At 43.3% G+C, this 12,393-nt stretch overlaps 1 protein-coding gene across 6 annotated transcripts in view; it reads left to right on the forward strand.

The window, feature by feature from the left end:
• Flnb (filamin B) overlaps positions 1–12,393 on the forward strand; it is a 145,532-nt gene that overhangs the window by 104,120 nt on the left and 29,019 nt on the right. For 3 of the 6 annotated variants that reach the window (XM_076841327.1, XM_076841344.1, XM_076841372.1), the window contains exons 22-30: positions 396–569; positions 1,167–1,329; positions 2,038–2,198; positions 4,883–5,050; positions 6,364–6,456; positions 7,252–7,375; positions 8,393–8,549; positions 9,663–9,852; positions 11,627–11,874. In XM_076841327.1, coding sequence (XP_076697442.1) covers positions 396–569; positions 1,167–1,329; positions 2,038–2,198; positions 4,883–5,050; positions 6,364–6,456; positions 7,252–7,375; positions 8,393–8,549; positions 9,663–9,852; positions 11,627–11,874 — 1,478 coding nt within the window. The remainder of the gene's footprint in view (positions 1–395; positions 570–1,166; positions 1,330–2,037; positions 2,199–4,882; positions 5,051–6,363; positions 6,457–7,251; positions 7,376–8,392; positions 8,550–9,662; positions 9,853–11,626; positions 11,875–12,393) is intronic. The other 3 variants (XM_076841396.1, XM_076841416.1, XM_076841435.1) reach the window with 1 other exon arrangement.

The raw sequence follows: 12,393 nt of genomic DNA on the forward strand, positions 1-12,393 counted from the left end.
TTTTTGTGGCAAAGCCAGAAATATTGATTTTTTGGGGGTGGGGGTCAATATTAGAAACAACTTATTTCATTGTCAACACTTCATTGAAAAAAATAGTTTAAATGTGATGCTGGCTAACACCACACATGCTGCAGACAGCAGGTCCGCCTGTACCCTTTAACTTGTCCTAGAACCCCACCTCTGTGTATGCAGGTCAAGACTTCCCTAAAAGGGGTTGTGTTGTCATAGACCAAGACTATCCTGAAAGAGGAAAAGGGGTTAATAGTCCTGATTTTGAGAGTAAGGAAACCAGTTGTCTGCTGTCATTGAAGTTAGACTTAATTCTAATGTTTTGGGGTTTGCTATTGGGTGCAAGGTGTTGTTGGGACATTCTTGTCTGTATTGTTGCTCTGCAGATGTGTTTAGAGAAGCCACCACTGACTTCACTGTTGACTCAAGGCCCCTGACCCAGGTAGGGGGTGACCACATCAAGGCCCACATTGCCAACCCTTCAGGAGCCTCCACTGAGTGCTTTGTTACAGACAATGCTGATGGGACCTATCAAGTGGAGTATACACCCTTTGAGAAAGGTAAGATTTGCTCTTCTTGGATGTGACCCTTAATCAAAGCCATGCTGACCCCTGACCTATGTGCTGGACCCATCTCAGCAGATGCATGTATAAACTGAAAAGGAATGTGAAACCTCCCTCCCCAGTAGGCTACTTGCCTGCTCAGTGCCTGGCTTGCTAGTCTTTTTGTATAACAGGTAGGCTGGGACTTAGCCTCAGCCTCACCTGAGCAGGTTATGGGGTGATGTCAAGGTATGTTGTTCATTTGTGCTACTTTTTTGTAGGTGCATATTGGGTTTCCCGTAGTCTGTTGGTTAATAGCTAGATGGAGTTTTCTTGAATTAGGATAATATACTTAGAATTATTGATTTGAATATAGATATATTGATACTTGCTTGGGGTAGCATGGGTGTGTTATGTCAAGTAAATTGCATTAATAGTTTGCTTTTTTTTTTTAAAACAAAGAACCCATCTATACCAAAATTATTGTTTTTTTCAACCTACTCTTTTCACATGACATAGACTTGAATGACAGATAAAACCCTTAAGTACAATAGCACTTTCCACAAATAAGTGAACTTTATGCAAATATTTATTTCTATTTGTTGTTTTGAACAGGTCTCCATGTAGTGGAGGTGACATATGATGATGTACCCATTCCAAACAGTCCTTTCAAAGTAGCTGTAACTGAAGGCTGTCAGCCATCACGGGTCCAAGCCCAAGGTCCTGGATTGAAAGAGGCATTTACCAACAAACCTAATGTCTTCACTGTTGTTACCAGGTAGGCAGGGCCCTGGACTCCATGTATTAAGTCTGTAAAAGGAATAGTCCTATGTAATTTAACTGCTTTAAAAAAGTTTAAGGGCTGTACCCTACAGATGTGTTATGGTCTACCATCATATGTTGAAATGCATTTTTGTAATATGTTAGTCATTTTCTTTTATAGAGACTATGTTGTAGAGAAAGACCAATTGTAGTACCTAATAAAAACCAAAAAATAAACAAACAAACAAAAAAACTTCTAAGCAAACTAGGACTAGAGAGAAGCTTCTTATTCTGATAATGCAGAAGTGTATAGCCAACCTTATATATAAAGGAATAATTAGAAATATTCCTATTAAAATGGACCACAAAGAAGGCTGAGGGTTGGGTCGCTCAGTGGTAGAGCACATGCTTAGCATGCACAATGCTTTGGGTTCAGTCCCTTGGGTGGAGTGGGCACGTATCTACATTGTATTTGCATTGTTAGCCAATGCAACTTGATAAGAAAAACAAATGAAGGAAGCATTGGAAAGGAGAGGTCAAGGCTGTATTTATATTATTAGACTGTTGAGAAATACCCTGGGAGAGAGGTGTTTACTTGTTTGCAGAATGAGGATGGCTCAATGAGATAGTTACTTATTATAAAGGGATTTTAAAATGAATTCTGGCAATAAACAGACCAGCATGGACTGTAAACATTTCACTTTTTTCTCTACCCTTTTCTCAGAGGGGCAGGAATCGGTGGGCTTGGCATAACTGTTGAGGGACCATCAGAATCGAAGATAAACTGCAGAGACAACAAAGATGGCAGCTGCAGTGCCGAGTACATCCCCTTTGCCCCAGGGGATTATGATGTTAATATCACTTATGGAGGAGCCCACATCCCTGGTAAGCTATGCAGTGGACAGCAGTCCAAACACTAACTGATTTTGTGTGAAAATAAGTTTGATTTTGCTTATTTCTTTTGAATAGGAAAAAAAAAAATCTGGTATTTGTGGTAGCTATAGAGGGGGACTTTTCCCTTTTCAGGATAGAGCCCCACCCCAGGAACCCAGGAATAGGAAGAACCTCAGTGGCTCATATAGTTTTCTCAATAACCTGGCATGATGCTGAGAGGGAAATGGGCAGGCTGAATGCCCCACTTATGGCTTTCTGGATTGACTCCTAAGAAGCTTGAGTCACCACACACTTCCCTGATTCTGTCCCCTCTTTCTCTCTTACCATGTACAAATGTGCATACATAGTCACAGTCACTCTCTCACACACATTGATCAGAAAATATTGGCATTGAACACAAATTAATTCTACTCACATGTCCATATGAAATGTCAAAGGGACAAGTTTTTCTTCAAATTTGTGCTTGTACTCATTCAATAGAGATTTTGAAGATTATCAGGGTATTTCAGCCTCTGCCTCCTACCCCTAATACTTTCTATTGTTTTTGCAACTGAAACTTGTAATAATTGCTAGAAAGAAGAATGGAACTAGGTGACAAGTTAAAGTTACAGGAGTTTTGGAGTTTTGAGAGAATTGAGCATCAAGAGGGAGAACATGGTGACTCTTAACTAGGTGGGTGATAAGCATCTGGTTGTGGCAGCATTAGAGCTCCTTTTGACTCTTGGGAAAGTGCTGGGTACCATCAGCCTTGGAATTCCCCTACAGAAATGGATAAGCATTCAGGCTCTGGTGGCTGACCCATGAGCTTACTAGAAAACAGAAAAAAGACTCATTTTGGGTATTCCCAGTAGATGTTAATGATGTCTGCATTCATTTTCTCCTGAACCCCAGAACTCTATCTGAAGCAAAGACATTTAGTTAAGTGATGGTTGTAGTCTTAGTGTTAAGCTATGTAGCTAAGGTAACTCCAAATGCACTGAAACATTTGGTGACCTGCTAGCTTCTAATTGCTTTCGTGGGAATTCTGGGTGGTTAAATATGAGCCCACTTTTTCCTAGAGATACAAACCTCTAGTGGGATTTTGTTTATTTGTTTTTTTGTCAGTGCTAGGGATAGAACCCAGAACCTCGTGCGTGCTAGGCAAGCATTCTACCACTGAGCTCCCTACCCAGCCCTCTAGTGGGGTTTTGAATAAAGTATCCTGTCATGCTCTTAATGGCTTATTTGTTTCCTGTGGTGGACCAGCTGTGGTCTGTTGGTGACTGCCAAGACCACCAGGTTGACTAGGATTCAGAGTGTGTCAGGAGGAAGGGCTGCCATGATTGATTGATGTCTGACTGAGACAGGGACCAGGGGACTGAAGGCAGACTTCCATCTTGAAATTAAGATTTTTACCTTTATGTGTTGCTTCATACCTGCTCTCATGCTGATTCTCTGATGACTTAGAGAGTGGCCCCAGAGGTAGTCCTTGGCCACGCCCCCTTGTCATTGAAGTCCTCATCTACTATGAAATGAAGCTCCAGTTTCTTTCCCTAAACCACAGCATGGAGGGCTGTGCTCATCTTTGCTGGGGTCAGCCATTATTTCATTTACTTGAAGAACTAGATGCCATTGAAACTCAGCTGTGTTGTTAGAAAACCAGGGTCTTGGTTCATTGTGTGGTCATTGTTATTTACCACCCCTAGATCTATAGATAAACTTTCTAGGATGTAAGACAGAGACTTTGGATTCCACGGCTGTTAGACATCTGGTAATTGTCAGGTGTCATGGGAAACATAAGAACTCTACACATGCAAGGAGTTCATGGAGCTTGGCAAGGGACTTGGCAGTTTAAAGACTGGTACTGAGGACACTGGGGCTTCTGTTTCTGGGGAGGTCCCTGTCCTTAGGGAGTTCCATTAGGATTCCTGCCCCAGACCTTGTTCCTCTGTTTAGTGCTTTTCTTATAAATTCTGATCTTCCTGCATTCTCCATATTTTACTGGTCTTTAAAATTGATACTGTGGTAGGAGTCAGAGGCCCTCAGGTTTGCTCTTGGGGTCAGCCATGCAGCAGGTCTATCCAGAAAGCTGTTGGAACCAAGAAGGCTGTGTGTGTTTGGGGCATGCTGGCTGTGTTGGAGGGATGGAATGCAGGAACCATTTGTGGGAGAGGAGGTTGGATATAGTCTTCAAGGCCTGCCTGTTCTCCCATCACCCAGCCTTCTCCTTCATTCCTCCAGCAGCCTGTCTTCCCCTCACCTCTAGGCTTCTGCACAAGCTGGTCCCTCTGCTGGTCCATCTACTTCCACTGGGTGATAGCTGCTCTTTCTTCTGTCTCAACTTAGATGTCACTGGAAGGTTTCCTCTGGTCTCCTAAGACAAGGTTCAGTGTCTCCTAAGTATTTCACCTGATACACCCTCCCACATATGTTATGTAGGATATTAGAGTGACATGCTCACACCTTGCCCTGCCTTGCAGGCTCCTTAAGGGTTGTTAGCCACTGTGTAGACACCTGGCACAGTGTCTACATGTGGTAGGTGCTCCATGACCATTGATTGGGCACATGGGTAGGCACAGCAAGGTAGGGGGAGCTGATAGAGGACTATTAAAATTGAGGTCCCTCGTGTGATTCTGTGTGTGCATAGATGGGTCTCCAATTACTAGACACTCAAAATCCCATGACCTATTTTCCAGGTAGCCCCTTCAGGGTTCCTGTGAAGGATGTTGTAGACCCCAGCAAGGTCAAAATTGCTGGCCCAGGGCTGGGCTCTGGCGTCCGAGCCCGCATCCCACAGTCCTTCACGGTGGACAGCAGCAAAGCTGGCCTGGCCCCATTGGAAGTGAGGGTCTTGGGCCCCCGAGGTAAGTATGTGTCCTGCCTCCCTGCCAACATCACTTATCTGGGTGGGGACAGCCATGACCCAGAAAAGGTACTTTGCTTTCAAATATGATCATGAACTTAAGATTACATTTCTTAAGTTATTTTATTGCTGATAATCTAGCTAAACTGTAAAAGATCCTGTTTAAAAGTAGGCAGGGCTGTTATTTCTCTAGAAGTCTGTCTTCCCCCATCCCCTTAACGACATGGCCTTAAATTTCTTTCTTTCTTTCTTTTTTTTTTTTTTTTGATACTAGGGATTGAATTCAGGGACACTTGACCACTGAGCCATATCCACAGCCCTATTTTACATTTTATTTACAGACAGAGTCTCACTGAGTTGCTTAGCACCTCACTTTTGCTGAGGCTGACTTTGAACTCACGATTCTCCTTCCTCAGCCTCCTGAGCTGCTAGGATTATAGGTGTGCACCATCGTGCCTGGCTCTTAAATTTCTTTTAATAATTTCACTTGTTAGAGTAGCTAGTTGAAGCAAGTAGTATATGGGCTCTCATGTAAAATTACTGCGATTGCCACAAGCAACTCAGTGAGACCCTGTCTCTAAATAAAAGTCCCTGGTACCAAAAAAAGAAAGAAAGAAAAATTTTGCTACTTCTTCATTACCTATTTCAGCATTTATGAGGTGTCTAAGGGGGAAGTCCAGAGGTATGGAAGGGGAGAGATTTGAAGGCAGTAATTCTCTTTGAGATGCCTCCATGCTCATGTAGAAAATTCCAGAATCTCTGAGAGTGCTAGCTTTGTGGTATTGTGTGGTTCAGCCTCTGGGAGAAGAAAGAGGGTCTTTTGGGGAATGGGGTGGATTTCCCCCCCCCCCCCCACTGGCCTGCCCTGTTTGCACTCTAGAATTTAGGATTGGTGTGGCAAGCAGGGTATTTGGGGACAAAACCCCAAACTGTGTTGAAACATGACTTTTTGGGTAAGTGACTGCATTTACATTCCCTCTTTTGGCATCTAAAATGTGCCTTTATTCTCATACACAGTTCTTAAATAATCTGGATTTTTCCCCTGTTCTGTGTTCTTGGCTTCCAGGAGTGACAAATAGGGGGTTCCTCCTTTGAAGAGGAACCTTCTCCTTAATGGGGTTCAGCAGGAGGTTAGGCCCTTTGAAGCTCAGGGCAGAAGTGGTTTGGGGGAAATGAGGTCATGGGACTAGACTCCAATTCTGTGAAGTTACTGAGCTTTAAGACATGCGTGCGTGCATGTGTTTGTGTGAAAGTTTTACTTAGATATCTTCTTTTATCATGGAGAACTCTCAAGTAACAGCCTTTTAATTTTAGCTGATGAGATGGATTCCCAGTCATGGCGCAGCCCCTTGAAAGCCATTTCAGAGTTCTTTAAAGGTGACCCGAAGGGTGACTTTATGGAGACAGGTTTGCATTTTTCCATTGGGCTGCTGCTTTAAATTATGTAACCTAAATTCTTCTTGCTGGCCTTGCCTCTAAAGTTGGCTGCCTCACCTGCTTTATTTAATGAGCATGCTATGCTTTGATTAGCCTACCCTGCCATTGACCGATCTTGACTCTCATGTTAAGGACTGCAGTCTGGAATCTATCAACACAGTGCATGCCTTGATTATGCTTTAACGTGATCTCTAAGCATCCCCTACAGACATCACATTGAAGGTCCCCTCATCCCATGAGATTGACACCCTCACCTGCCCTGTACCTATACCCCAGCCTGCTAGCATTTTATAGTGGTCTTTGCTCAAAAATGATCACAGATCTTGACTGGCCATCCCATTGGTTAACTTTTGCTGCTCAGGGTTCTGGGCTTTTGGGCACTTTCTCAGCTACAGAGTAAAAATTGCCACATCCCAAGCATGCCTAACCAGCTTGAAAGGATATAGCATGTCCACAACATGTGCCTTCACCATACACCCTCCAGCAGCAAGCACAGGCAGTCTCCTTAATTATACTCTAGGGCAGACTGAGTGTACTTTAGCCAACCCCAAAAGCTAAAGGTGTCTCTTGGGGTCATTTCTGCAACCATGAATTGGGGATCCTGGGATTTCTTAGGCCTATGATTATGGCCTGCTTGCCTTTATGTTACTCATCAGTGGAAACCAATAGCTCTTGGGGATAGATGTGATGCTGTTTCAGACGCAGCCAAGGGTGAAGTGAATTGGAGGCCAAGCAGTCACTCAGACCTCTCATCTCTGTCCTCAGGTCTGGTGGAGCCAGTAAATGTGGTGGATAATGGGGATGGCACACATACGGTGACTTATACCCCATCGCAGGAGGGGCCTTACATGGTCTCAGTTAAATATGCTGATGAAGAGATCCCACGAAGGTAAGTGCCTCTCACCTGAGGCATGGATCTAAACCAGCCTCAAGCCCACCCAGCTGCAGGATTGGCTAACATTGCTGTGGTAGCCCCACCCACCCACTTACCCATTCATCCAATCAGCAGATTTTATCCTGAACCTGTGTTTTCCACACACATTATACACTAGTTTGTTATTTGTGGTTCCCATTCTGCTGTCCTGCCTTTACTTTTATCCATCTTTAGTTTAAAAGCAAGCTGAAATTAAGAAGATGGGGAATTTTGGAAAAACAAGGAATGTATTAGTTTACCAGAAGCTCCCATTTGGTAACTGTGCAAATGCTTTTCTCATTAAGACAAAGGTCTTTACCACTTCATTTGAGAGTCTGGTTGACAGTAAACATTCTCAGAAAGATGTTGGGTAGCAGCTTTGTTCCTTGTTTATATCAATACAAAAAATGTGTAAGTTCTTTAGCTCTGGAATAACATCAAAATTTTTTTAATCATGCCCCTTAAAATGGAAGACTTACCTCTAACTTTAATATATACATTTTATATGGAGATCAAAACATAGCTAGCTCTAACTGTGTAGAAATTCATTATTTATGAATTACACTTGCATATTGCTTTACTTGACGATTGTGTACCATGTAAAGCATACTAAATATAGAACAAGAATAAATATCATTATAGAATGAGATAAAATATTAAAGACTGGTATTCTTTCCATTTTGGTTACCATTGTCTTAGCATAATAAAAGTATTAAATGGGTTTAACCCTGAGTTTCCCAAACTAATTTGGGAGCCTGTCTTCCCTAAACTATTTATATTTCATGAAATGAACTCAGGGCAAGGCTGGTCTGGCATATGATGGCTACTGCCTCATAATTCTAAATTTCTACTGGACTTAAGCCACTTTGATTAAACTCATTTTCTTATCTCCTATAGAAATACTCCCGTCAGTCCTAGTCTGGCTGTGTAAGAGAGGTCAGATGTGGCTGGACTGACCCATATCCTTACTGACGAGGGTATTTGTCTATCAAGTCCCTTTAAGGTCAAGGTTCTTCCCACATTTGATGCCAGCAAAGTGACCGCCAGTGGCCCTGGCCTCAGTTCCTATGGGGTGCCCGCCAGTCTGCCCGTGGAGTTTGCTATCGACGCCAGAGATGCTGGGGAAGGCCTGCTTGCTGTCCAGATAACGGTAACCTTGAACTGTTTTTTTGAGCCAAACCTTATTAGTAAGACCTAATTTTCTCGCCAAGGATAAGAACAAGGGTTTTCATAACTAAAACCAGAACTGATTCAATTATTTGTTAGATTTTCCAAGAGTCACTGTATGTGTGGGAGAATAAGCATGCTCACCTGAGAGGCTTTATTTATTTATTTATTTAGATGGTACTGGGGATTGAACCCAGGGCCTTCTGTATGTGAGGCAAGCACTCTACCAACTGAGCTATATCTGCATCCCAACCTGAGAGGTTTAACTCTGGGTGTCACTTTGTAGTAAATCTCCTGTATTTTCATGTTACATCTCTGTTTTTATTTTTTAAATGTTTTAAATTACCTATTGGATCATTTGGGACTACTTTCTGCTATATATCCCAGTAAACCCCCAAATAACTATGGCTTCAACATAAGATCATCCTCTCTTGGTAAAGAAGCCAGGTGATAAGCCACTGAGATATTCTATGGCTCTCCAAGGGAACCAGCTCCATCTCTGTGCTCCTCTGTCCTAGTGTGTGGCTTCTGTCTTTAAGTTCTCCTCATGACCATGAGACTGTCAGTGCTCTGGCCATCAGATCTACATGGCAGGCCAGGAGGAAGAAAAAGGGAAGATGGAGAAGTGGGGTGCTCTTCCAACTCAGTCAGCTATCTTAAGCAGCCCCGTCAGAAGACTTCCATTTGGTAGAAGTTAACCATGAATCACATGGCCATGTCTGGTACCAAGGATGCCAAGACATGGAGCTTTGTATTTTGGGGGCTATGTACCTCGCCAAGAATGAGGGAGTCCTATTAGTAAAGGACACAGGGAGAGTAGATGTAGCAGTATGTGAGCAGGAGATTCTCCCCTTACCTCTGTATTTCATGCATTTGGAGCTAAAACATTATTTGTTTGCTTAACAGATCATTGTGGTATGATCTGTGACCCTGTCCTCTGCCTACCAACAAAGCAGAACAAGATTATATTAAGCCATCACTCTGTCTCCTCCCACTAAAAGCACAAATCAATGAGCAAGATATGTCAAGGATTTCCATGAACTTGCTCTACCTGTTGGAAGCAACATCCTGAGTAGCATATCTCTTTTATCCACAGGACCAAGAAGGAAAACCCAAAAGAGCCACTGTCCACGACAATAAAGATGGCACATATGCTGTCACCTACATCCCTGACAAGACTGGACGCTATATGATTGGGGTCACCTATGGAGGGGATGACATCCCGCTTTCTCCTTACCGCATCCGAGCCATGCAGTCGGGTGACGCCAGCAAGTGCCTGGCCACGGGTGAGTGCAGGGTAACATTAGGGCCAGGAGGGTGGGTTGTGGAGTCAGAAAGCCAGGTTCTAGCCCTTCTCCACCACTTAATAGCTGTGTTATCTGGGCGAGTTGCTCAATCTCTCTGAGCTTCAGTCATACATAGATTGAAGATCTATTTGGGGAACACTCAGGTTCAAGAAGTTCTTGCATGGGTCAGAGACTGTTCCACAGGATTATTGCAAAAATTAGATGAGGGTGAGGCATGAAAAATGCTAAGCACAGTGCCAGGTTCACGGGAGCTATTTATTATATCACTTTTGAAGTGGCTATATTTGTTGAGGTCTCAACTATGATGGTGACTCCCATGAGAAGCTGCAATTTTCTGCCTTCATGAGTAGATGGTTGAGTTTTTTAAGATTCAGGAGCATTTCAGTTCAGCATCAGAGAAACACATGAAAGGATCTAGGGTTTTCCTTTCAAGAATTCTCCATGGATAACTGAGCCTCACTGTTCCTTCAGTTTCTTAGGCATGAATAGTTGACTGTCATAGGCCTTTCAATTTGTAAGAATAGCTCCTGCAGCTCAGGGTTGCTGCTCAAGCAGATTTCAAAACATGAAATGAAATAGATTTGCTTCTCTTGGGCCTGGGTTTTTGTTTTTGTTTTTGTTTTTAAGTCTTTCGTCTTACTCTGGCTTTTAGGTCAGGGTTGTCAACTGCTCCTCTTGGTCCTTTTTGTCTTACTCATGGCAAAAATTAAGAAATTTTGAAATGTTGGCCAGATTGCCGCCCCCCGTTCCTGTAGTGACCCCTGACCCTAAAAGGGCATGTTAATGTGGGAAGGGGGTTTCCTTTTTGCTTTCCAGACTCTGTTTCCTCCCCTAGCACAACCAGAGTCCTGAGCAAAATACTCTCCTCAACGGTGTGGTTCCTGTTGGCCAAACCTCTTGGTCTGTCCTTCATGGCCTTCCACAGATTGGCTCCAGTCTTCTCCTCTACCTACCCTCTGTGCAAATGTTCTTACCACTCCCTGATGCGCCTAAACTTCATGCTCATTTTTGTTGATGTGTTTTAGTTCGCACTTCTCTGTACTTTCTGATTTTATATAGATCCTGGGTAAAGGAGTGCCATAAGTCAGAGAAAGAGACTGGCTATTGTTTGGAAAGAGGTTACTAAACAAATGCCTATCCTTCAGAGTTGAACCATTTTTTTCTTTTTTGGGGGAGTGAGGGGGAAGATTGCCATCTATCAATGTGGCAACTCTTGAGATGTAAATTCTTAGAACCTTTGAATAGCTGGGAGGTGGAACACTTATCAGAAGAACGATTGATTATTTTATCTATGACTCAGTCCCTGCTGAGCCATTTCCATGGCAGATAGAGCTGTCATTGTTAGCACTGGCCCACATCTGTCTTGTTAGACTATGAGCATCTCAGAGGAGGGACTGTGTCTTGTTTCCCTTTGTATGGGCCTGGCTCTTAAGAGCATGCCTAGTGTGTTTGCTGATGATAGTCGACCTTCATTTCCATACCCTTGGACGTGAGCAAACCAGGCTGTTTCCTTTGGAGCTGAGGGGAACTCAGAACTGACAGTTGCTCTTATTTATGAAGGATGGGTGGGATATTCCTTAAGCGGCACCCGCTCCCTCCGAAAAGTGATCTTTGGGAGAGTCCCATGTGGCAGCAGTTAAATGCCTAATATATACAGCTACAAGTAGCACAAATGTGCATGATTTGTTCTTGGGCCTCTGGAGCATGTGTCCCTGCTCATGCTTCTATTATCTTCTCCTGAACCTTTCCACAGGTCCTGGCATTGCCCCCACTGTGAAAACTGGCGAGGAAGTGGGCTTTGTGGTGGACGCCAAGACTGCTGGGAAAGGGAAAGTGACCTGCACAATTCTCACCCCAGATGGTACTGAGGCTGAGGCTGATGTCATTGAAAATGAGGATGGCACCTATGACATTTTCTATACAGCCGCCAAGCCCGGCACTTATGTGATCTATGTGCGCTTTGGTGGTGTTGATATTCCAAATAGCCCCTTCACTGTCATGGTAAGTAAAATTCCTTCTCCACAGTGTGCTCTTTTTAGCAGATACAGTTACAGCAGCCATTTGTTGAGCCCTGACTAGGATATCCTCTTCCACAGAGTCACGACCTCATAGAGCCCTAGCATAATCTCCAGAATCATAGAGATCCTTTAGCTCTAAGGGTTTTGGGGGAATCTCATCAGCCACTATCATGCAATATCATGCAATATCATGCACTATCATCAAGTCCCTATCATGCAGAGGGACTTGGACAATGCCCTGGCCTAAGCCCAGTTCAAAAAGAAATACTCTCTTGAAAAATACACTTTTATAAAACAGAAAGGAAAACATGACAGTTTTCACTCTGCTAGTTCTTCCTGTGTCTTCCTGCCTACCTCCATGGTTAGAGAAGAGAGAGTCCTGAGGCTTTTCTGTTTGCAGATTTGATTTTCTTATCTCAGGACTCAAAGTACCTGCAGTTGTTTTTAGGGAAGGTTCACACTTTACATATGAGAGGGGAAACACCTTGTCTTTTTTTTTTTT

The sequence above is a fragment of the Callospermophilus lateralis genome, chromosome 1 (genome assembly GCF_048772815.1).
Source record: "Callospermophilus lateralis isolate mCalLat2 chromosome 1, mCalLat2.hap1, whole genome shotgun sequence".
Taxonomy (NCBI): Eukaryota; Metazoa; Chordata; class Mammalia; order Rodentia; family Sciuridae; genus Callospermophilus; species Callospermophilus lateralis.